The sequence below is a fragment of the Homalodisca vitripennis genome, unplaced genomic scaffold, assembly GCF_021130785.1.
Source record: "Homalodisca vitripennis isolate AUS2020 unplaced genomic scaffold, UT_GWSS_2.1 ScUCBcl_1164;HRSCAF=4447, whole genome shotgun sequence".
Classification (NCBI taxonomy): domain Eukaryota; kingdom Metazoa; phylum Arthropoda; class Insecta; order Hemiptera; family Cicadellidae; genus Homalodisca; species Homalodisca vitripennis.
In genome coordinates, this window is record NW_025777293.1 from 59,916 (window position 1) to 87,207 (window position 27,292).

At 34.4% G+C, this 27,292-nt stretch overlaps 1 protein-coding gene across 1 annotated transcript in view; it reads left to right on the forward strand.

Annotated features, from left to right (window-relative positions):
• The window catches only part of LOC124371258 (phosphoinositide 3-kinase regulatory subunit 4-like), a 77,348-nt gene that overhangs the window by 28,103 nt on the left and 21,953 nt on the right, over positions 1-27,292 (forward strand). Inside the window, exons 7-11 of the mRNA XM_046829593.1 lie at positions 2,091-2,217; positions 3,716-3,891; positions 3,986-4,123; positions 9,175-9,280; positions 12,449-12,589. Of these exons, the coding sequence (XP_046685549.1) occupies positions 2,091-2,217; positions 3,716-3,891; positions 3,986-4,123; positions 9,175-9,280; positions 12,449-12,589 (688 nt within the window). The remainder of the gene's footprint in view (positions 1-2,090; positions 2,218-3,715; positions 3,892-3,985; positions 4,124-9,174; positions 9,281-12,448; positions 12,590-27,292) is intronic.

The window sequence follows — 27,292 nt, forward strand, 5'->3', positions numbered from 1 at the left end:
AAGAAGAGCTAGCATTGGAAGAACATCAAAGAGAGTGAAAACAATGTCAAACGTCGGTACTCATTTGCCTGTGGAAGGACAGACCAGAAGAAGATGCAAGCGCTGCTCGGATCACCAGACAGAAAAACGAACAAAAACCATGTGCGCAGAATGTGACCTCCCACTTTGTAAAACGTGTTTTTCAATATAATCACACTTAATTATGTAAAATGTATCTCTTCACGTATTTGTGCAATTTATTGAATTGATTTTTCTTTTTATTTGTTGTAATAAACACGTGTTTTGAATAAATTACTAATTATTATTTACCTTATTGTTACCAATTACATACTTGTGTATACTACCAGTGGGACATATGTGTCCCGTGTTAATATACCACTGGGACACATATGTCCCAGCAAAAAAAATTAAAAAACGTCTGTAAAAAATAGTAAACGTTAGAAAAAAAATCTGAAAAAAATATTTCTTGCATAATTTGATATAACGAATTAATTAAAATCAAAATTTCAAAATTGAAAAGTGGTAGTGAAAGGGTTAAAATTGGGTAGTGGGGTCGAAATAAATATTATCTACATTTATTTGTTGAATAAAATATATAAAAACTATAAACTAAGTAAAACCAGTATTAAACTTTTTTTTTAAACCCTTGGGAACAGTTCAACTGAAGCTAGAGAAGAAAAATACAATGATTGTTGTTAGATTTGTAGTATTGAAACAAATCCAATATTAGGTCTACAGATGTGTAGATTTAGATTTGATAAAAAGATACAACCTATTACAAATAGTACTGTTGAAACCCAGAAAAAACTGAGTTTTTAAAGAAGAATGCAGATGTTTTCAGTGGTTTAGGGTGCTTTCCTGATTAATGTCACTTAAAACTGAAAGAAAATGCTATTCTTAAAGATTCTCCAGCAAGGTGGGTTCTACTAAAAATTAAAGATAAACTAATAGCAACTTTAGATTGTCTAGTAAAAATAGGTATTATTGTTTCTGTTCATGAAGCTTGTCAGTAGATAAATAACTTGGTAATTATTGAAAAACTTGACTCTTTACTTATACTTAGTATTGGTCTCCAGCAATGAAACAGATTCTTGTTAAGGGATTACAGGGTGTTTCAAAATGAATATATATATTTTGAATGTATATATTTATTAAACTTTACACACAACATTTACAAACCCTTCATTTTCAGATTACAGATGTTTAATATGTCCTTCATCGGCAACACGAACAGTATCACATTGATACTCAGATTCCTCCTCTATGAAGGGCAATCATGTCCTTCGTCAATGATCTTATGGCATTACGTATCCTGTTCTTTAACTCTTCCAAGTTATGTGGGATCAGTGGTACATAAATGTCATAAACATAAACTGGGTGTCATATCCGGTAATCGTGGATAATTCATTCAGATATTCAAGCACTTGGTGACCAATAACATTTTAAAACTCAATACAGATGACAGCAAATAAAGCTCTATGAAATAATAACAAATATTAATGCATACAAAGCAGTATAACAATACTATAAATAGACCCTGTATCAAAGTGATGTTTAATGAGTAACAAATCAACCAAAATAAATAAATAATAACTACTAAATTGGTTGCAATTTGAAATAAATAAACCAACACCTTAGCAGCCCGTATAATAGTACAATACAATGAAAACAACCAATATAAATAAAATAAGAAATAACTCCAACCGTACAGAATGAACCACATTAGCAATGAATAACATGATACGAGGAAAAATATTAACACATTGTCTCCATATTTAGGAAAAAGAGTAGAATTACCAAAATGAAGTTATTGAATTAAACGCATACAAAAATAGCTCAGATTAACCTAAAGACAACAGTTATAGCCTATTCCAAACTGTTCACTGATGGGAGTGGGATGATCAAGCTCTTAAATCGTGGAGCACTACAGTCGAAAATATCTATCTCCGGTAGAAGTGAGTTGCCAGTAGCCTGTTGAAGAATATAGTCAGACACTGAAAGCATTAACTCCCCAATATGTGTTAAGATTTTCAGTACTTAATGAAACAAAAACTATTGTATTATTATAATATGAATTTGTAAAATTGTAGATGTTGTTTGATTGAACTCTTCACTGATGGACAGCCTCCGTTTGACTTCTCTCAGTTGTTGGCGTACCGCAGTGGCGAGTTTTCTGTCGACAAGCACCTGGAGAAGATAGAGGACACTGGTGTCAGGGTAAGAGAGACAACAAAACTGCTGTTGTTTTGTGCATTTTTTGGGTTGGGGACTGGTTCAAAGCAGAGATGACAGTGCTATGATATATATATGATACATATTTTCAAAACTATGTAAAACATAAATAATTGAAAATGGGTTGCTATTAGTTACACACTATCGGTGTCATTGAAACTGCACTTGTGAATGTACACTACTGTTCACTGTTCCAATCTTCTTCTCATTGAAACTGGGTTAATGTTCAGATGTTAAAATCTGGGCACTGTTCCTAGACTACTTATTTTGCCTAAATTGAGTAGCTGAACACTAAACATTCAACATTTTATTAGGCTATAAGAGTAACTAAAACTATTATTATATAACTGTGGTTAAGAATGTGTGGCAATAACATTAATCAATAATCCGATCTGAATAGACTTTCCAAATTTTACCAACCTCTAATTTCAAGAACTACTTCATTTTTACTTTTAATTTATTAGAACAGATACTTTTCAATTAGTTTAATAATATAAATTATTTTTTTATTTTTTATTAAAAGATGTAAATTTCTGGACAATGCCAAAATGGCATGATCAACTACCCATTGTGTACATTGTGTTGTAACTACTCCTGTCATAGATACTTTAGTGCTAATTTGTGTCATTTTTTTGCTACATAAAGACTGCTCTTGAGTGTATGACTAAGTTGATTAAAATGAGGTTGCCAAGATAAGTTTTAGTCCAAAGATAGTCCTAGGTATTTTCCTGATTCTATTGTACAGTAGTTACTTCTAGGAGGCCAAGATTATTTGAGCAATAGTGAAGCATCACTTTCCACATGGCTCTTGACTTGTAAGATCTTTTAATATAAGATGAATTACACTGTTCTCTTAATGTTTTAAGTTTTAGAACGTTGTTTAAAAATTAGCGATTACAATAAAGTTACCTATTATTCACTTTAGTGTTATTAAATTTAACAATAAAAAACTTGCCATTTGTATTATGTTGCACTTGGATGGCTAGAATCTGTAAAAGTACATTTTTAACATTTAAATATAAATAGTAGTTCTATTTATCAATCAATAGTGTATACAACTCTTAATTCAAATCACCCATCTTATTATGGAGAGATTCCCACATTGCTAATCATAGGCAGAAGTTTTATGGGAAAAGGACCTCTTGTATGGGATGGAAGTTAATTAACCACCTTCAAAATACATTTTTAGCTCTTTAAAAACAATACATTGTAGGTATGTCACTGTGTTTGTTTAAAGTAATATTTTGAATTGAATTCAAAAGAATGAATTGTAATAAATTTTTATCTCTACATTTTTGTGACATTCTAAACTAATTCTTATTTATTGCTCTACAGTCGATGCCATTCAAATTGTATGTATACAATGCCATGAATAAAGAGATTTTTTATTTCATTTCAAATGTCAAAAAGTTTTAATTACACATTTTTATTGGGTTTATTGAAGATGCCCTGACCAGGTAGTAAATTGAATATCTGATTACAGGCCTTAGTACGCAGCATGGTGCAGCGAGAGGCAGGTAAGAGACTCTCGGCGGAAGACTACTTGTCTCAAGAGAGAGGGAAAGTTTTTCCTGACTATTTCTACACTTTCCTGCAGTCCTACATGCTTATATTCTCCTCATCTACACCGATACTGTCTCCAGATGAGAAGATTGAAAGGTATTTTCTTTGTTATTTTTTTTGTTGGTGACAGATGTTAAAGTAAACAGAGAAATCTGCATTGTCCTGTTCTGATTTTGTTTGTTTGTTGTAGACTAAAAAAAGATATTAAGAACATTGTCAACATGATGAGATCAGAGAGTGTAAATCAAAATAAAAAAGAGGAGAAACAATGCAGCATAAATGATGATCCATTGGTCATAATTACATCTCTGGTCACTTCTTGTATCAGGTAATGTATATTTAAGTTGTTATATTTGGTCTGTTTTAAAATCAATTAAAATTAATGAAGACAGTTGCAGATAACGGAGTACTTTAAAAAAACTTATAATTCATGCTACTTAATCATTACATTCTGCTTGGTGGAGTGTTTTGAAAACGATTTGAGTTTTTTTACAGATATTTATTTACATATCTTCACATAATGAAAATATTAAATTATTTTTAACAAAGTTTGAAACATTTTGTTGCGTTACATTTTAAAGTATAAAAATTTATTATAAAACAAATATTATAATTATATTAATATTTTTTTGGATTATATTACAATTTTGTGTCTATCTTGGAAACAACCTAACATATAAAATAAATTTTTATACTAGAATCACAATGGAGTCAGAATCTGCTATTGATTACATTATAATTAACATTTATGATAAAGAATGTAATATAGCTGGTATTGTTACCAATATTTTGGACCATGGTGGCAAACTTTTTTAAATTTTAGAGATAACATGTAATCACAAAAAAAGTGTAAAAAACTCGGAAATTTACAAAAATAATATAAATTCGAATTCAAGACAGATGTCACATGAATCTTGGTTGAAGATTTTTTGTACAACAGTTGAATACAAATGTCATATATTTTTTAAAATCTCTTTTTCATGTTTCTGGTTGTAATTTTCCACAATCCTTTTAGTCTAAGTTCTAAAAACCGCCAAAAACAACTGATCAGGTCCTTCTGGAGAAATTCACCACCTTTGTCCAGACTACCAAAGATGGTGTAGCGCTCCCTTGCTATTGTAGAACAGTCAGATAGCAAGTGTTCAGTAGTATCCTCCTGCCCGTCCATTCTACAGAATGGACTTTGTGGATCCGGTGAATGCCAACTTTACAAAGATGCTTACCCAGGCGACACCATATTCCGTAATTAGGCCCACAATCTGAGAAGACGTTATTGATCTATTTAAAGAGAGATAGTCAGGTGCCACCCCGGGGGAAAGCGACTGTAGGACATTCTCTTCATCCTCATACCTTGATGAAGTCTCCACCTTTTCTCATGTTCAGTGTGAACCCACTTCGAGACAGCCCCAAAGGATTCAGACCTAGTAATACGACAGAACGGCTGAGGCACTGTCATTTTGGACTTTGGCCCAAGTTGGCCAGGGCCAGCTTTCGTTCCCAGAGATCCCCCATGGCCAGAAATTCAACAAACGGTTACATTTATTATTGTGGCAAGGGAAGAAAAAAATTGAAAACAATCCTAGACAAGTTTAGAGTTAAACACACAAGAGTCCAACACTTTCAATGCCGCCTGGGTATCTGTGAAAATGCTAGTCATCTTACTCTTATACCACAGATGAAGATTCTCACGAGGACATTCCACTGCTGTGGACTGTAATTTTCAGATTTCAGACTGTGACTTCTGTCTGAAAAGCTGTAAGATATAGACCCATAGATATCCAACTCCCTGCATGGTCACATTCCCACAATCCTATTGCCTGAGCCACTTATTGTTTTAGAGCTGTCTGTAAACCATTCAAGCTCCACTAGTGGAAGAGGTTTCATTCCCTCTGACCAAGCCTCTCTATCAGGTATCACATCCCTAAAAGGTTTGTTGAAGGAAAACCTTTGAGGCATCTGATCAAAGAACAAGTGCAAAGCATTCCTGTAAATCAGGATGATAATTTTGTAGTGCCCCTTGTTACAGCCTGTGAGGCCAACCAAAACCCCCTGCCTGCTGAAGATTTAAGTAGGCACTCCTCTTGGCCATAGTCCGAATGATAATGTGCAGGAGGCGAAGTTGAGACAGCAGTTTTGAGCTACGCTTGGCGTACTTTGAAAGGCTCCAGTAGCTAGCCTAATTAGCTTTCTCTACCCTGACTTCTTTTTAGGCCACCAGATGACAGTCCCAAACATTAGTGCAGGTCTAATCAGTGTAACGTAAAACCAATACGCCTCGGCTTAAGTCCTTAGGACCCACTTACCACACATCTACATTGCATTAACCATTTCCATATGGCAACAACCCTTTCCAGATGGTATCCTTACTTCAGAATCCTATCAAGGATGATGCCAGGTACTTGATCTCAGACTTTATCTCGATGGAAAAGCCTTTCAATAAGAATGGACCAATACCCTCCTACTGACATCTTCTTATAAAGGCAACAACAGCCTTGGTGGGTTGACACTAAGACCCATTCTATCACACCAGTTTCCCACTATGTTCAGAGCACTGGCCAGTTCCAGGACTATTGTGTTGAATTTGCCACTCACAAGAATCACAATGTATTTGGCATACCTTAGTGCGAAGACACCACTACTGTTCAAGAATAAGCAGGTTGTATGTAACTAGGTTCCACAAAAGGGGAGAAAGGGAACCAACCCCAACTCTGGGGAGAACCCTTCGTAGTCCTTGCACTGATGCTTGCTCCATAATAGCAACCACCCTATTTGTGAGCAGGGCCCTTATTCAGTCACATATCAGACAATCAATATCATGTCTCGAGACTGGATTGTCAATGGCCTGAGTGCCTGTGTTGTCAAAAGTTCTTTTGATGTTCAGAAAAACACCTATAGCTACTTATTTTGCTGCTAGCGCCATCTTAATCCTGCATACTAATTGATTTGGATGTAGAGGGCTCTCCAAGAGAAGAGATCACTCTCAAACAACCCTAGCAATCATCTTCTCTATGGTTTTGAGACGAAAGGAGGACAGACATATTGGCCCAAGAAGCTTAGGCTGATCCAGGCAAGACCTCCTCCGGTATAAACACAACCCTGGATACTTTCCAGGATAGAGAAATGTACCTGAGGGCTACAGACGTCCTGAACAGTCTTCACATCTGGGGAAGTAGAATATCCAATCCTCCCTACAAGCAAACCGGTCCTACTCTATCTCTTCCAGAAGATTAGTAAGAGTTGATCGCCTACTCAACCATTCCGAAGGTTATTACATGACACGCTAAACTCCATTGTGAGTGAGTGGCATGCCCTGCAGGTCTCTAGTGGTTAATCCTTGTTGTAAATGACAGTCCGGAAAGTGTATTCCCATCATTACTTTAGAACTCCATCCGGTTCAGTAATATCTACCTTGTCATCCTCGTGACCACCAAGTGGTGAGATGGGAGATTAGTTGCTAATAGCTTTTGAAGGACCTTGATCCCCATGATCAGCCACCACACCTCGCGTCCTCAGTTGGACCTGCTCTAGAGCAATGGACACCCTCCAATTCCTCACATTAAGAATCGTTGCAGACTGCTCATCTAACATTACCATCTTCCTGGAACTTCCTTAATAAATCCAAATCTGTATTGGAGTGTATCACAAATAAATAAGCACATGGTTAGTCCAAAAATAGATATTGAAATAGAAGAACAAGGTTTATTAATTACAGACCCTGTTAACCCATTGCGGATCGTATTGTTTTGGCGTGTGGGCACCAGCGGGCACAAATTAATTTACGGTCAGCGGCCGCACGAACAGCAATGGTGCGTCACAGTATCGCTCGCTATCGTATACTAGAAAATTCAGCTGTGAAGGTATTCGTTCAGATGGAACATGAGCCTGCTACGATATCCGTGATGTACGAACGATAACATGCGAGCAAGGTTCCAGGGTGGCAGGGATGATGCCTGAATCATGGTCTAAATAAAGCGGCTCGGGCGAAGCGATTACAACATCCGGGCCATTGTCTAGACTAAACCCGCCAACATGTACGTCTGCGTCTTTTCGTAGTGTCACTAACCTCAAAAGTATTATAATAACAACTGAGGAAAACACCCAATCAGAACCGCTAAAAAGCAGAGAGTAAACTTATATGAATGATTTTTCAACTTCGACATACAACTGCGATCTGTAGGATATTTATAAAACTTTTGAAAACTCTAAACATAGACCGTTGTTAAACACTCTTAATAGACAAGTGAAGACGATCGCCCGATCTATCAGACATTAACAGAACTATTTGGAGGGAAATTTAAAAGCAGACCGCTTTTGCGACCTGAGCTTGTCATCGTGCCGTTAGGCCCGGCCGCTGCGTGACGAGCCCAGCTCGTCAGTGATCCGCAATGGGTTAAAGTAAGTAACATTTTTAATAGTTACTTCTGTTCAGTGGTGGAAACTTTAATTTTGCCAAATACACTGTGGCCAAAATTCTAATCTTTAAAGTTTCTCTAAACCAAAATTTACAACTCATGAAAATTTTAGACCACAAACTGTAGCAGAAAAAGATCTTAATAAATTATATTGTCTTAAAACAATCCTCAGCAAGTCGTGATGATATATCAGTAGTAGTAATAAGGAAAGCGTTGAATGCTATTGAAAAACCACTTACTTATATTATAAACTCCTCATTAATTTCTGGATTTGTCCCAAATATTTTAATTATCATTTAAGTAATACCAATTAAAAAAAATGTAATGCAAGAAATCCTCCTTGTTATAAACCTGTCTCGAATCTTCCTTTTTTTATAAACATTTTAGAAAGAGTAATTTACAGTCAGTTAACAGAATATTAAGAAGAGAGCAATTTATTAATATACCCTGAGCAACATTGCTTCATACCTAGAAAATCAACTATCACAGCAGGAATAGATTTAATTCAATCAATTATAAAATCAGTAGACAAAGGGGAGAAGGTATTGTGGTGTCTACCATTTTTATTTTGTTCCGCCATTGGTCGGGCCAGTAGTCGTACTGAGCTTTCTTCGTAATAAATAAATTTCTTTATTGCCGTAATAACAATTCATAGCTTCAATTAATTGTTCATGTTATCTTAGTGTCTTCTCAGTGTTTCTGGTGATTTGGAACTTAGTATATACAGGACAGGGTCAACTGTCCTCTTGGCTTCCAGATTTCATACGGTGAACATGAGCTGCACAATTTAGTGGACAGAGTGATTAATAAACACTGGCAGATCGGTTCCCTCAATGTTCTGGTATGGTGCAGTCATTTTGGTTTTGTACCCAGCCTCCCTAAAAATGTCCTGGACCGTATATTGCTCTACATTGTCAGTATCAGCATTAGCATATAAATGTACATGTAGCAAATGTGTTTGTTGTAGGGGACTTCACTTGTCCAATTCCAAGATCCAGTGTCTGGAGATACTGCTAGAGTTGGCTAGCCACACGTCTGCCGACACTGTACTGGACCGGATATTGCCCTACATTGTTAGTATCATCATCATTGGTGTAAACAAAATTCGTATTTGTAATATAGCTAGCTATTTATAGTACATCCAAAATAGTTTTTTGTCTCAATAACCAAACAGATTAGTACAGCTCTATTTCTAGATATGTCACTATTCAGTTATAAAACAAAAGGTCCTCTATCTGGTGTTTCATGTGGCATGTAGTTCAAAGTTTAACCACAAGATCGATTTCAATATACTAAATTACGTGTATTTATGTATTTATAATACATCCTAAAATGTTTTTGGACTCAAAAACCAATTAGTATTTTTTTAAATAAATCTTTTTTGTATAGCCTAATATTATACATGCATTAAAAGTTATACAGGAGAATAAAAATTGGACATCAATTTTTTGACACTTAAATTTGAAAGAAGAATATGGAAACCTAAATTTATTACAAAACTTGTAACTAAAATTACAATAATTTCAATTTTAGGCTGTAATTTTGGCCATTTTATTTGCCTATGTGGGATCCTACAGGCTTCAAACAAGATAGAAGCCAATGGATTAAAGGCAACTAGATAAAATCAGCTTACATGTAGTCATGAAACTTTTAGTTTAGTCTTTAATTGTTATGAAATAATTTGTTTTTATCTGCTTAAAATTTCTATCAACATATAGAAATCATTGAAAATCTCTATAAGTTATGTTGTCAGAAAATCTTTTTCTAATAACATTTCATGAAACATAATAATGTACAGAGTCATCATTACGTATGTCAAATATCAAATTGAAGTGAATTAAATTAAATGAAAAATGCCTTTATTAAAGAGGCAGAGTTAGGGCTGTCAAGCCCTCTCTCTTAAAAGAGAAAATTAAAAGAACAAAAACACATTCAAGTGCTCTAACACAGGGTACCACACATTAATTCCCACCATAGTAAACTAAACACAGGACTATTTGTAATAAGCAGAATGATGAAGAAACTCAACTACAGCCAAAACTGCATATTATGTTCTTTTCGAGACACACTTACACTACGGGATTGTTGTATGGGGTGGTATCACACATTAATTCCCTCCACAGTAAACTATACACAGGACTATTTGTAATATGCAGAATGATGAAGAATCTCAACTACAGCCAAAACTGCATATTATGCTCTTTTCGAGACACACTTACACTACAGGATTGTTGTATGGGGTGGTGCCACACATTAATTCCCTCCACAGTAAACTATACACAGGACTATTTGTAATAAGCAGAATGATGAAGAATCTCAACTACAGCCAAAACTGCATATTATGCTCTTTTCGAGACACACTTACACTACAGGATTGTTGTATGGGGTGGTGCCACACATTAATTCCCTCCACAGTAAACTATACACAGGACTATTTGTAATAAGCAGAATGATGAAGAAACTCAACTACAGCCAAAACTGCATATTATGCTCTTTTCGAGACACACTTACACTACGGGATTGTTGTATGGGATGGTATCACACATTAATTCCCTCCACAGTAAACTATACACAGGACTATTTGTAATAAGCAGAATGATGAAGAAACTCAACTACAGCCAAAACTGCATATTATGCTCTTTTCGAGACACACTTACACTACAGGATTGTTGTATGGGGTGGTACCACACATTAATTCCCTCCACAGTAAACTATACACAGGACTATTTGTAATAAGCAGAATGATGAAGAAACTCAACTACAGCCAAAACTGCATATTATGCTCTTTTCGAGACACACTTACACTACAGGATTGTTGTATGGGGTGGTGCCACACATTAATTCCCTCCACAGTAAACTATACACAGGACTATTTGTAATAAGCAGAATGATGAAGAAACTCAACTACAGCCAAAACTGCATATTATGCTCTTTTCGAGACACACTTACACTACAGGATTGTTGTATGGGGTGGTACCACACATTAATTCCCTCCACAGTAAACTATACACAGGACTATTTGTAATAAGCAGAATGATGAAGAAACTCAACTACAGCCAAAACTGCATATTATGCTCTTTTCGAGACACACTTACACTACGTGATTGTTGTATGGGATGGTACCACAAAGGCTAACATTCAACACAATATGTTATATTAAAACTATAAAAAAGAGCTATCAGAGTTCTGGGGATATTACCACCTAGACACGCCTGCTGAAGATCTATCGGTGAACTGAAGATCCTCACAGTCGTTAACATTTATTTTCTGGAAATTGTTACCTATGTCTATGTAACAGCACTCAAAAACATTAGCTGTGGAGTGCAATACCATCAGTACAACACTAGAAATGTAAGACATTTCTGCCTTCCAACCCAAACTAAACTCACACAAAAAAAAACCAAACTATATAACCAGGCACACAAAATTGGCGCACCAGACGAACTGAAGATAACCAACAAAGCTCAGTTCAGAAGACATCTAAAAGGATGGCTTCAAGAACAACCATTTTACTCTCTCGAAGAACGTTACAATTGGAAACAGTTTCCATGAAGACAGACAAATTTTTTACTGTATTATTTTATTTGGAATAATTATATTTGAATAGTGCTACTACTGGTCTTGAAGACTATGTAAATAAAGTTATTTTTTATTTGATGATTTATTTGATATTTTAAAATTGGATATGCACTTAGTATGTAGGAGTATATTTATGCTATAAGCTAGGTAAGGAAGTGACAGGTGGATGCAGAAAAAAATTAGATTTACATTTGAATGAATATTAAATTTCTGATTCGTATTGTTGAATCTGTGCTCTTCCAGTCTGAATTCAGTAAACAATCACAACTGCTGATAAATACAGCTTTTAGTTGAATGAATTTATGACTAGATTATAAGACAGCAAATAAGAGATTACTAATAACTGTAGGAGTGGGTTGACGTCTGCATCGACTCAAAATTAAAGATTTGATGTTTTATTACTAACTGTAATCCAAATAAGCCACATGGAAGAGAAATAAGGGATTTTAAGTATTGACATATATTGAGCTTACGGGCATAAATTGTGGTTTATTACTACACAACAGAATAAATTAACCGTCCATACTTTGAAAAATCAATATAGTAAACTTAACAGGACACCTAAATTAGTCAGGCTTTAGGAAGAATTGCTGCCATTTCTAACTTAAAGTAATTGGTATTATAACAAGAACTAATAAATTAATTGGTGTATTGTGTTGCAGCTGCACCTGATCCAAGACCCTACTCACAGAGTACGAGTGAGTGCCCTCCATACTCTGACCAAATGCCTGAGTCTGGTGAAGAAAGTTCCTTCAACTGACACTAACGTGTTTCCAGAGTACATACTGCCGACACTGGCCAGTGTAAGTTGTTGGACAATGTTCACAGTGATGTATGGCTTGTATGAGGCTCTAGTCTGGTTTTTCGTTTAAAGTTTTTGAATTGAATTAAATTGAATCTTAATTTATTTCCAATTTTGGTACATGAAACAGTGTACAAACTAAAATTCAAACTCCTTAAAAAAATAAACAAAATGTAACAATGTAAAAATTAAATAGTAATTATAAGTTTAGTTAATGACATACAGTTAAGGAATCTATTTATATAACTAGTTGTACATTCGTTAGTAGTAGCAGTTAATTTATTTTAAGAAGTTGAACTCATTAGGTATTAACCCTTATAACCCGGGCGGTCAATATATTGTCCGCCTAGTTACTCGCCAAACGTACGGGCGGACAATTTAGTGTCCGCCGATTTCATGTTTTGAAATAAAGTATATTGGCTCAAGAAATATATATTTAATTGTGTTTATAGTTTTTTGTAGTTTATTGGTGATTTAGTAATCAATATAAATCATCTATTTAAAAGTCTCTGACTTTTTTTATTCTAAATAACATTTCAGTTGGTGGAGCAGGTGATAGTGGTGTACAGGGTAGGCCTAGGGCAGGACGTTTTTCTTCTTTGATAAAATTACCCAGTAACAAAGTGAAAACTTGTTGGGTTTGTTCTGATAAGAGCACCAAATGTAACAGGAGTAATAGAAAGAGATCTAGAACTGTTTGTTCTCTTTGCCAAAAGGGCTGCCATCCAATATGTTTGCCCAAACACATTTGCAATTAGGTCTACCACATTAAAAAAAAATTGTAAATATATAAAATAGTGTTTGTAAAAATGTGTAAATAGATTTTGTGACTTAGTGATAGTGAAAAAAACTTCATTGGTTCAATGATTGGAACTCCTTTTGATGCTATTGGTGAGTGATTTGTATTTGTTTTTATTTTCCAAAAATTGGCAAATAACAATTTAATTTTATTATAAAATTATTATTTGTTCCCCTAAGGGTATGAAATTTTGATATGTTATAGCTAATTAAATGCAGAACAAATATTTGGCACTCCATACTAAAGTTTTTATTATATCTTGTAGTTTTAAGGCTTAAAAGTTATTTTTTAACATGTTTAAAAGTTTATAAACATAAAAAACATATAATAGCTAATTATTAAATTGCTTTGATAAACTTTAAAATTCTTTATTTAGTTAGAAAATTTAATTCTGCAAATTTTTGTACCAGAAACATTACAATAGCCTGAGTAGAAATCAAAAAAATAATTTGTTATAAAAAAACGTACAAAAACAAAGCAGTGAGCATGCAGTAGTTATATGAGACTTTCATGAAATTGGCGTGGCAGTTTTAAGAGAACATAGTTTTTTTCTCCCGGGTTAAAAGGGTTAATAAAAAATATTAGTGATCTAGGAAATAAGCCTACATGGGCCTGTAGAAAGCCTGTGCGTAGGCTCGAGTTGCTGCCACGAAATCGTGGACGGATTGTAATTTGTTGTTGTCATTATTAATAATATAAAATCATGCGAACTATGTGGTGCGCTCACCACACGTACACATGCGCGTGCACATACACACACACACACACACACACACACACACACACACACACACACACACTTCATTAAATATTGTACTAATGTCAATCTAAGCGAATAATTTTAAAAGTTATACAATCTAGAATGGTGTATTTCCAGAATCAAGAAGAAATGACACAGTATTAACTTATATACAGTGGTTGCTTGAGGGGATTAAAATGGTGCAGTAAAGTTAAATAAATCAATTATACTGAGAGCTACTATAAAACCATTCATAATTGTCGGTAGTGGAGTAATAGGTTAGATAAGGAGGAGAAGGCCAATGTTAGAAGTAGTCCTGTCCGTATTCAGCCGTAATAATTGATTCAGCCTCGTCAATACTGATAAGAGAACCATTAATTTGAACGTTTCTTACACGTAAATATAGATGGTGAATAGAAAATGTGGTGATCAGGAAAATATCGACAAAGATTTTTAAATAGAAGATGGGATAATATGTAGAAAGAGGTAGTTGATGATATGGATTTACTAATTTGCATTGGAACAATTCCAATATTCCGTGCATATCGAGTATTATGAGAATGTGAAGTTGTTGAGAAGATTGTTGTAAAGTTGTTATAAATATAGGTGAGGATTGTTTTTATGAAGATTTTACGGATTGACAGAATAGCGGTTTCTTTATATAACGTATCAGTATGATATCTCCTACATTTTTTGTAACTGGCCTTTAAAATTGTATTCTGAACTACCTGCAGTGGCTGCAAAAGTGTTTTGTACTCTCCGCCCCAGGTTATTATTCCAAATGAAAACAATGACTGGGCGTAGGCAAAATAGGCAAGTTTAATTTCATTTTCATTTAAAATTTCCCTTAATTGTTTGAATGCAAATATGAATTTCCTTGTTCTTCTCTTCACATATTGAATATAACAAGACCATTTTAAACGCTTATCAAAGATAACGCTCAGATATTTATAAGACGAGACATTTTCAATACTTCACAAGAGCAAAATTCATTATTATAACTGCCACAACTGTAAACAACTAGGCTGTCTAGAGAATAGTCTGTAGACTCCCTGAGAGAAATGGGTATAAATTTAGCTTTCATGGTGTTCAGTGAAAGAACATTTTGATCAAACCAATTCTTTAAGACCATAAGGTCATATAGTGCTTTAGAACGAACATCAACCCAATCGTTGCCGTTAATTAAAATAAGGCTATCATCGGCAAATAAAACAGGTTTGCCATTCAGATTTAATTTAGAAATATTGTTTATGTATATCAAAAACAGAATTGGGTCCAAAGTACTGCCCTTGACAACTCTGTAGTCTACAGGAAGTGCATCACTCTCAGTCCCACAGATAGACACGGTCTGTAGCCTATCTGTGAGGTAGCTTGTGAACCAAGAAAGCGCCTTACCATGGACTCCAATTTTAGTATCAACTTATTTCTATCGATACTATCAAAAGCTTTTCTTAGATCAAGAAATATTGGAATAATGCGTAAGTTGTTAGATATTGCATCACTAATTTGCCTATTGACATCGAACAGAGCATAAAAAATGTTCCTGTCCTCTCTGAACCCATACTGACAGTCACACAGGATTTGATTATTAGAAAGATAGTTTACAAGTTGTTCTTTAACTAGTCGTTCAAGAATCTTAGAGAATACACTCAAAAGGCTAATGGGACGGAAATTATTTTTATCTAAAAAACTCTTACCTTTATGCAAAGGAATTAATTTTGCAATTTTAAAAATATCTGGAAAAATCCCAGAGAAAAGACTTTAATTAATTAGTTGCAGAAGAGGTTTAGAAAATATATGAATGTTATCTCTTAAGGGGGGTCGGCCCCAATTTGGGTTAAAAAATTCCATTTTTTTTTTATTTTTGTTTTTAATTCCAAATTTTGTTAGCTTTAAGAACATACTTCACTTTTTAATTTCTGTCAATTATTAAACGCGTTATGAATATTTTTCAAAATGCATGTCATCGTATTTTTTCGTCCCAGGAGAGCATGAGGCGTTCCTTTATTTGTTATAGTACTGTTATGCTGATATTCTATGACCCTAAGGCCCATACTCACCTACCAGTGTCTGTTATGGATGAAATAAAACCCATTTTCAGAGATTTGTCTAATGAAGAACTCCTTAGGAAATGCCTTCATGGTAGGACACAGAATTCTAGCGAATCGCTAAATAGTGTGATATGGTCGAGAGTACCAAAAACAACTTTTGTAATGAAAAGCACCTTAGAACTAGGTGTGCATGAGGCTGTGGCAACTTTTAACAGGGGCAACATAGTGAAGTGCCAAGTGTTGGAAAAGTTTGGTATTAATCCTGGCTCTAGATGTGTGCAAGAGATTAAACAGCAAGATCTACGCCGAATTCAAAAAGCTGAAAAAGCGCAACAAGAAATAGAGAAAAGGTGCAGAAAACAACTTTCTGTGGCAAAGAAAAGGCTAGAGGATAGATATGAAGAGTTAGAGGACCCAGACAACCCCACTTATGGGGCAGGAATGCACTAGAGGTTGGCCTAATTTTAATTATCATATATTTTTTTGCTTTAAACACGTTTTTCCGAAAATCTAGTTTTTTAACACAAAGGTACATTTATCTAAAAAACTATTGAAGATATCTGAACAATTTTTTTTATATTTTGTTTATTAGGTCTTCCTTTACATTTTGTATGAAGCAAATTCCTTATTTTTAAATCCTATATTTAAAAAAAAAATATTTTATACAAAAAAATTCCTGGAAAAAAAGTAGTTTGGAAAAAAAAATTTTAATATCCAAAATATATATATTTTTTGAAGTTATCCATACAAACTATGCAAAAATGTCCAAAGTTTCTAGTAACACAAAAATTATGTACCTATCTTTTATACTTTTTGAGAAAAATGTACCTTAAGTAGAGGAATTTAACATGGGCTAGATAGGCCTGGCCGACCCCCCTTAACGTAGTGGCCGAGATACCATCACGTCCAGGGGCGGATCCCCCGTGCAGTCCAGTCACATGTCGTATTACATCGAGTTCAGTTATAGTGTGTAATGTAAATACGGTATCCAGCCTGTAGTTCGCATCACTCAAAACCGGGTCTCCACTAAATGAATGGCACTAGCTAGGTTGTGTCCCACCGCAGAGAAAAAGATGTTAAAATCATCGGCTATTTGTTTACACATACTATGAGTTATACAGGGTGAATATAAAGTCAGGACCCCCCCCCTTTCTACTTTTTTCTATAGGTAATATAAGGAGATATGCTTTGGGTAGTGGTGCAATATGGAAAGGAAGTTACATTTTATGATATTGAAAATTTTTTGGGTCCCCCAAAAATGTGAAATCTTGGGGGCAACCCAAAAATTTCAAAAGTAAACCCCTATCAAGTGACCCCTCATTTTAAAGAGCATGAAAAAACTTAAATAGTGGTGAAAACCAGAGATTGCTATCTCTTTCCTAATCCGAAATAATAGCCAGTATTCCAGAACAATTGTAATAACTCACCATGTCACTGGAACGCCTCTCTGACGTTTTGGAAAGTCTGAGGTGGTATTTGGTTGCAAGAATCAATAATCCTGTTTCTTAAATCTTTAAGGTTTACTACTGGTGTTTTGTAAATTATGGATTTTATGTGACCCCATAGAAAAAAGTCCACGGGTGTAAGGTCCGGAGACCGTGCAGGCCATTCTATTACACCACGCCTACCAATCCACTGACTACGTAGCTGAGTTCCCAGGAAATGTCGTACAGCACGATGATAATGTGGTGGGGCACCATCTTGCTGGAAATGAACGATTTCTTCTTCATATTCATGTTAATTCTCACAAATAACAGTATTTATTACAGAAAAAATTGATTCTTGTAACATTTCCAAATACAGTTGACCATTGAGATTCCCATTAATAAAAAATGGTCCTATAATGTGATTCCCAAAAATCCCAGCCCACACATTAACTTTTTCTGGGTACTGGGTGCGAGATTCACGGAAAACATGGGGATTTTCTGTGTCCTAGTACCTGCAGTCGTGTTTGTTTCACATCTCCATTGACGATAAAAACTGCATTCATCACTAAACACAACGTTTCGAACAAACAATGGATGAGCAGAAATTAGTGCTTCCATTTCTTCACAAAATTGTAGACGACGGTCTGGATCGTCTTCGTTTAACTCATGGATAAGCTTAATTTTATAAGTGTGAAATTTATTTATTTTTCAGTAACTTTACCACAGACATTTGGGAAACATCACAAAGATTTGCTACTAATCTGGTGGACTGCTGCAGATCTTCAACAAATTGTGCAACAATTTCAAACTGTTTGTCACTGCCTAAAGGAGGCCGACCTGAGCGTGGGGCATCTTTGATGGAACCGAATTCTCGGAACTTATTTACTAAAGTTCTTAAGTATTTCTTTGTCACAGGTCTATCAGGATGTGCTAAATTAAACCGCCTTTCTGCCTCATGATAATTTTCATTCGAAGCCCCGAAAGTAAATATCATTTCTACTTTATCTTCGTGACTACGTGCCATTTTTACTCCTAATCAGTATTAATTAGATAATATTATTTCAAACTTACAATGCAAAAGCGCATCTAAATAAATTATTGTAATAACACTAAAACACATAAAAACTTCTCAAAATACTTCACGGAACAGTAACCACACAATACCACTGGATAATAATGATCCACTAAGATAATAACTACTGTCAAAGTATGACCTGTTCTCACAATATTGAAACAAAGAATGGACTAGTTTGTACTAACTGTACTTCGAACTGGGAAAGCCCAGTCACTCATTGACAATAAACTCCTTATCAGTTTACTTTCTAACATTGGATTCTTCGTCCATTGCATGCCTCACTCATTGAGAACACAAACAACCAATAAACCTGTTTCCACGCAGACGGAAACTGTACCCAAACAAAATAAATTTAGGTGTAAAGACTTAATTACAATTTTCATTGGCTATGTTGTTAGAAAAGAGATAACGATCTCTGGTTTTCACCACTATTTAAGTTTTTTCATGCTCTTTAAAATGAGGTGTCACTTGATAGGGGTTTACTTTTGAAATTTTTTGGGTTGCCCCCAAAATTTCGCATTTTTGGGGGACACAAAAAATTTTCAATATCATAAAATGAAACTTCCTTTCCATATTGCACCACTACCCAAAGGATATCACCTTATATTACCTATAGAAAAAAGTAGAGGGGGGTCCTGACTTTATATTCACCCTGTATAAGGGGTATCTGGCAAAATATTTTGGATCGGAAATGGATCTTTCTTTTTTACATTGCCTGCAAGATCATTTATAATAGTCCAGAACATTTTAGGGTTATTTTGAGAATTGTTAAGTTTTGTTCTGTAATATTGTTTTTTTATATTTTTTAAGAGACTTATTTAAATTTTGTCTGAACGTACGGAAAAGTTGATAAAGATCGTTATTGAAAGATTGTTTTTTTTTAATCTGTTGGTTTGGAAGAGACGTTAATAAGACAGGAAAATTGTTCTTGCAAATTGCTCTGCACATGGTATGATATCCTGGCAACTCATCACAGGTTCCCAGTTCAAGTGAGCGAGATTACGGCTGAGTAAATGCATGTCCGTGTAGTACTGTGTAGTGGAGTCGCCAGCGAGGTTGTCAGCATGAGGTACAGTGGCAGAATAGTCAGGCCAGTACTGTAGTGGTCGCTCACGCCAGTCTGGAGCACAGCTGATTGTACTTTGTTCATGTCATAGTAACGTAGAAAAATATGATCCTTACATACAAGCAGTTGTTAGTCACTCTTGTTGGTTTATCAATGCACTGAACAAATCCTGATCCCAGTAAAATATTTAAATATCTATCGCTCGTTGCAGTACTTTTATGTAAGCCGATATTTATGTCAATGTTATTCCCATCTTTCTCTTATCAAAATGATTACAAAACGTTTCTAAATCAGAAAAAAACCAAATTAAATCATTGTCAAAGGTACGATAAAGTGCAAGTATGTAAAAATGTTTATTGTAGTAATTAAATTCCATGTAAATACCGTAAACGTCACTGAGTGTTATTTGTGAAGCAGTGGCTAGTAAACGTTTACTGTAGTACACAATAACACCGTTATTCCTGTTACGTTGCTTGTTCGTCAGTACAATGTCAAACCCCTCCAATACCTCCCCATCCTACCCTACCCTTAACCAACATGCGGTCAGTACAATTATATCTAAGCTTGGCATATCATTTAAATAAACTAGAAATTCGTTAAAATTTTTATAGTAGCTCCTAATATTACAATGAAATATTTTTAGACAGTCATTACTCTCCTGACCTAGAAAAAAATTTGACAAATGTTGATTACCAGAAATTTCTAACCACTTGTGAAAGTTAAAAGAGCCGTCATCTTTCCTATTCGTGAGCAGGACCCCCGACACAGACTACCCCTCAGCTGAGGACATATCATCCTTTACAGTTAAATATAACAGTGAACGAAAGAACAAAGTAATCAACAATACATTTATAAAGAAAATTTTTCTATAACATTAGTCCTTGATATATACATATATATATACAGGGTGATTCATGAAGTTCTCCCCCCACTTCTACAGCACATTGTACTAGTAAAAATAATGAAAAAATGTTATATAAAACATAGGTCCGAAAACGCTTCGTTAGCGAGTTACAGCTAGCGAAAGATTTCGCCTGAATTCCTGGGTAAAGAGTAAAATAAAAGCCATATTGAACTTTTGGAAAGGTTAATTAAGTAAGAAATATCGTGGATTCTTATGTATTTTTACCTGATAAAGCTAATAAAATAGGTTTCAGAACTGTACCTGTAGTAGTTTTTGAGGGATTCAGGGTTAAATGCAAAAAATTGGGGCACGAAACAATGTTTTTTTAAGTTTGATGTACAATAACTTTGTTAAATTGGTAATAAATACATAAAATCAACAAACATTAATTGTAGAGAATTTAATTCTGAGAAAATTGATATAATCAAAGTCTAAAAATAAAACAGAAATAAGTACCAAAAAAATCGATTTTAATTCAGTATAATACATTAAATGTACAGTATTTAGTTAAAATAAAACAAAAACAAAATGTTTGTTCCTTAATAATGAGATAAAATTGAGAAAACAAGATTAACTGTTAAATAAATTTGTTTGTAAATAAAAATATCATGTTTTATTACGTTGTATTTTTTTTTTTAAATACAAATTTACATCAAATGTTTGAAAATAAATGAAGCAAACATTTTCCCATTATTGTTTACTAATCATCGAAATGCAGTTTTTTGTTTTATTAATTTCTTAAGTTGGTAATGCACGAATAACAGCTGATCAACAATGGTATTCTGTACTGTTACGTTAGAACTGTGTATTAGTGGTGTTTTGCAAGCTACAGCAGGAGATCGGGTTTCTGTGAATCGTGTTATTAAATGCAATTTTTCTGTGAGTTATAATTCGATTGTTTATTCAGTGAAAAAATGCAATACTTATTTACATCAAAGGAATACGCTGATATGGTTTTTATTTTGGGTTACTGTAATGGTAATGCTAGAGCTGCTGTAGAAGAATATGAACTACGTTACCCTAATAGGAGGATTCCAGATACCAAAACAATTTCAGGAACTTTTCGTACTCTTCGGGAAACAGGATCACTACCAAGTAATAGAACCAATTATGAATGAGCTGTCCAACTTGATGATGATATTGTTATTAATGCTGTTCATCGCAGTCCAGGTGTAAGTACACGACGTATTTCTAGGCGGATAGGAGTTTCGCAGTCAACGGTGTGGAGGTCACTTAATCGAAACAAATTTTATCCGTTTCATAAACAAAAGGTTCAACATCTACAGCTAGGGGATGGTCCGCTTCGCTTGGAGTTTTGCAACTTTTTGAATATTAATAATCAACTCTACAAGCATATTTTGTTTACGGATGAGGCACAATTCACTCGGGATGGTGTCAATAACTTGCACAATGAACACTCATGGGCAGAAGAAAATCCACATGAGGTAGTGGAACAGAACTTTCAACACCGATTTAGCGTCAATGTCTGGTGTGGCCTTTTGCACAATCGGCTGATTGGACCTTTTCATATTACCTGGACGCCTAAATGCTGAGTTCTATTTGCATTTCCTTCAAGAAGAGTTGCCGCAGCTGTTAGAGAATGTTCCTTTACATCTCAGACAAAATTTCTACTTCCAGCATGACGGAGCACCTCCCCACTTTTCACGTGCCGTTTCTGCTTACTTAAATCATCAATTTCCTGGACACTGGATTGGTCGTGGAGGGCCTCACCCTTGGCCACCAAGATCACCAGATCTATCTCCATTGGATTATTGCATCTGGGGATGGATGAAAGACATTGTATACAAGACAAAAGTGAATTCTCGTGATGAATTAATTGCCCGTATTACGGATTCGGCTGTGCAGATACAGGGAAGTCCTGAAAAATTAAGAAACGCAACAAAAGCAATACACAAACGTGCTGCAAAATGTATTGATAATGATGGCCTCATTTTCGAACATCTATTATAAAAAGGTGCGTACGGTTGGCCCAACTTGATTAATTTTGCTTAAAACTAGTAATGTATTATACTGAATAAAATCGATTTTTTGGTACTTATTTCTGTTTTATTTTAGACTTTGATTATATTAATTTTCTCAGAATTAAATTCTCTACAATTAATGTTTGTTGATTTTATGTATTTATTACCAATTTAACAAAGTTATTGTACATAAAACTTAAAAAACCATTGTTTCGTGCCCCAATTTTTTGCATTTAACCCTGAATCCCTCAAAAACTACTACAGGTACAGTTCTGAAACCTATTTTATTAGCTTTATCAGGTAAAAATACATAAGAACCCACGATATTTCTTACTTAATTAACCTTTCCAAAAGTTCAGTATGGCTTTATTTTACTCTTTACCCAGGAATTCAGGCGAAATCTTTCGCTAGCTGTAACTCGCTAACGAAGCGTTTTCGGACCTATGTTTATATAACATTTTTTCATTATTTTTACTAGTAAAATGTGCTGTAGAAGTGGGGGGAGAACTTCATGAATCACCCTGTATACAGGGTGTATATTATGTCTGGAAAACACCCAAATATATCCTTTAATAATTTAAATATAAATTTGAAACCTCTTACAATCGTGATAGAGATTGGGCATCTACTTTTTGGAACAATGTTTTGTTATGTCACACCAACGGGGGACGTCCTGCCGAGGGTATCGTGAATATTCTTAATGGAAGCCTATACCTTGTGATACATAATTTTAAAGGTAATAGCTTACTGAATTTGAATGCCACAAACCGCATCTCAAGGGAATTATTCTATCAGAAAATAGAGCATTTTTAGTATTGAAAATTTACTGATGTTCAACAATGTAATTTTAACATGGTTCTTGCCACAAAATGTGTTACACTAATTTTTTAGCATTTTTTTAAATGTTCAATTAAATAAAACAAAAATTTCATTTTAAGCTGGTTCTATTAGCACAAATTTGCCAGTTTTTATTACAGTACAATTATGGAAATACTTATGTTATTGATTTCTTATTACAAATAAAAAATAATGTATGCTGTTAGAAAAGTCTTACAACAAACGTTTTACCTGCATTTGGTGTCAAAGCAATTGTTCGAACTGTATTCCTTCTACGGTTTGACAATGAGCCAATCTTGTGTAAAATGATTCGACAGAGTTGCCTAACATTTCTTCAGTTATCAAAGCAATCTCCTCTATAATCCTGTTTCTTAGGTCTTCCAAATTATGAGGCTTTCTTCTATAAACATTGGATTTTAAATGACCCCATAGGAAATAATCGATTGGTGACAAATCCGGAGATCTTGGAGGCCATTCAATTTCTCCTCTTCGGCCAATCCATTTATGAGGAAACCTTAAATCCAAATACTCTCTTACCTGTCTCCCATAATGGGGTGGAGCACCATCCTGCTGAAACCATACATTATCAAAGTATTCTCCTGATGCAATTTGAATAGCTGGGATTATTTCATTTTGGAGCATATTTGTAGTAAAGTTCGGCATTTAAATTTCCATTGATGAAAAAGGGTCCAACAATTTTGTTACCTAAAATTCCACACCATACGTTCAGTTTTTGTGGTTGCTGTGAATGGGACTCAGTAATCCAATGTGGGTTTTCACTAGCCCAGTAACGGCAATTGTGCCTGTTAACATTGCCATTTAGGAAAAAAGTTGCCTCATCAGAAAATAGTATGTTGGTCAGAAAATCTCTATTGTCATCACATTTGCGCATCACAAGTTCACAAAACTCAACTCTTCTGTCGTAATCATCCTCACTTAACTGTTGGACTAAATGAACTTTAAATGGTTTTTATTTATTAATTTTCAAAATCTTACTCACAGACATAGGGTGCATATCATGTTGCTGTGCAGCTTTTCTGAGCGATGTATGTGGGTCTTCAATAAATGTTTGCAAAACATCTAGTGCATGTTCTTCATCTGTTGCAGATTGTATCCTACCCGACTTTGGCCGATTACGTACACTCCCTGTCATTTCAAAACGCTCAATAGTTTTTGATATTGTTGAAACACTTATGGGATTCCTTTCTGGGAAAGTGTCATTAAACAAATTACAAACTTCCCGATAAGATCTTTGACGATCGCCATATCCTCGCATCATCAACAGAGTAATTCGTTCTCTTTCAGACAATTCCATTAAAATGCCAAATAAAAACTGAACTACTGTAATTAGATAACTTGTTGACAGCAATGCTTCAGAGACACTGATTAACTCGACAGGAATGATATGACCTTTGTCCATTTGTAATTCCCAAGCTTAGACCTGTCTAGTGAAAGCTCCATGCTCAACAAACTGAAACCTGTAGACCAGATGATTAATAACACAATAATGTTTCTCATAGGCTAGTGACCTTTGTCTCTTTAAACCTTCCTGCTGACTGGAAAACACCAAGTACAGATTCATAAGTAATCAGAGAAAGTGACTCATAAGTTTTATTCATTGTAATAAAAACTGGTAAATTTGTACTAATGAAAACCAGCTTAAAAATAAATTGTTTATTTTTATTTTAATTGAACATTTAAAAAATGCTAAAAAATTAGTGTAACACATTTTGTGGCAAGAACCATGTTAAAATTACATTGTTGAACATCAGTAAATTTTCAATACTAAAAATGCTCTATTTTCTGATAGAATAATTCCTTTGAGATGCGGTTTGTGGCATTCAATTCAGTAAGCTATTACCTTTAAAATTATGTATCACAAGGTATAGGCTTCCATTAAGAATATTCACGATACCCTCGGCAGGACGTCCCCCGTTGGTGTGACATAACAAAACATTGTTCCAAAAAGTAGATGCCCAATCTCTATCACGATTGTAAGAGGTTTCAAATTTATATTTAAATTATTAAAGGATATATTTGGGTGTTTCCAGACATAATATACACCCTGTATATATAATATTAGTCTACATACTGTTATGGTTATAAATATAGCATCGTATGTTTTAGCTGTAGTACATAAAGATAAATTTAATTGAACTAAGAACTTGAATGTTTTACATATTTTATTAAAAAATAGTCCATTAAGTATATACTTAATTAAAGCTATAAATAAAGTTATTAAATGTTATGAAAAAATAGTCACAATAAGTAAGATGTGAAAAAGATGTGTTATTGGATGGTAAATTTATATCAACTGATAGAATTTGTACTAGTATTTACTTATTAAATAAAATAGGATGAAATGCAAACAAAATATACATGTAAACATTTATTAATTATTGATAAGTTAATTATGATAAGTTATATTTTTGTTTGAGGTTAATTTAATTTGAGGAAGAAATTAATTTAAATGAAGAAAATTTTATTTATTTGTTATTTACTCAAATATTTTAATACTAAACAAATACGATTGACATAAATGAATAAAACTAAGGATTTGCCAATATAAACTTAAAAATGGACACAACGTATATGGAAACGTGGTTAAAAAGACTGACAAATAAACTATTTATACTATACTATTGATGAAAGAATAATAACATAAAGTATACTCTTATTCATACAGATATGTATTCTTATCAAAATAAAACGATTAATTCTTGTAAGAAAAATAAAAACTTTCTCTAAGCTAATAAAAACAAATAGAATAAAAATTGTGTATGCCAGATATTTAAATTGACAATAACAACAAATACAATAACATAACTAAACTGTGTACCATCATGATACTACTCCCTGTACAGATATATACGTATTAGTGGCAGTCTGTGATAAAAGAGCCATATTGAACACTGTTGGTGGTTGGTTAAGCTTCAGCCAATCATGATACTACTCCCTGTACAGATATATACGTATTATTGGCAGTCTGTGATAAAAGAGCCATATTGAACACTGTTGGTGGTTGGTTAAGCTTCAGCCAATCATGATACTACTCCCTGTACAGATAGATACGTATTAGTGGCAGTCTGTGATAAAAGAGCCATATTGAACACTGTTGGTGGTTGGTTAAGCTTCAGCCAATCATGATACTACTCCCTGTACAGATATATACGTATTAGTGGCAGTCTGTGATTAAAAGAGCCATATTGAACACTGTTGGTGGTTGGTTAAGCTTCAGCCAATCATGATACTACTCCCAGTACAGATAGATACGTATTAGTGGCAGTCTGTGATAAAGGAGTCATATTGAACACTGTTGGTGGTTGGTTAAGCTTCAGCCAATCATGATACTACTCCCTGTACAGATATATACGTATTAGTGGCAGTCTGTGATAAAAGAGCCATATTGAACACAGTTGGTGGTTGGTTAAGCTTCAGCCAATCATGATACTACCCCCTGTACAGATATATACGTATTAGTGGCAGTCTGTGATAAAAAGGGCCATATTGAACACTGTTGGTGGTTTGGTTAAGCTTCAGCCAATCATGATACTACTCCCTGTATAGATATATACGTATTAGTGGCAGTCTGTGATAAAAGAGCCATATTGAACACTGTTGGTGGTTGGTTAAGCTTCAGCCAATCATGATACTACCCCCTGTACAGATATATACGTATTAGTGGCAGTCTGTGATAAAAGAGCCATATTGAACACTGTTGGTGGTTGGTTAAGCTTCAACCAATCATGATACTACTCTCTGTACAGATATATACGTAGGTGGAGCCCGTGAGGACCGAATCCGCCAGGGCCGAATAGTGAAAT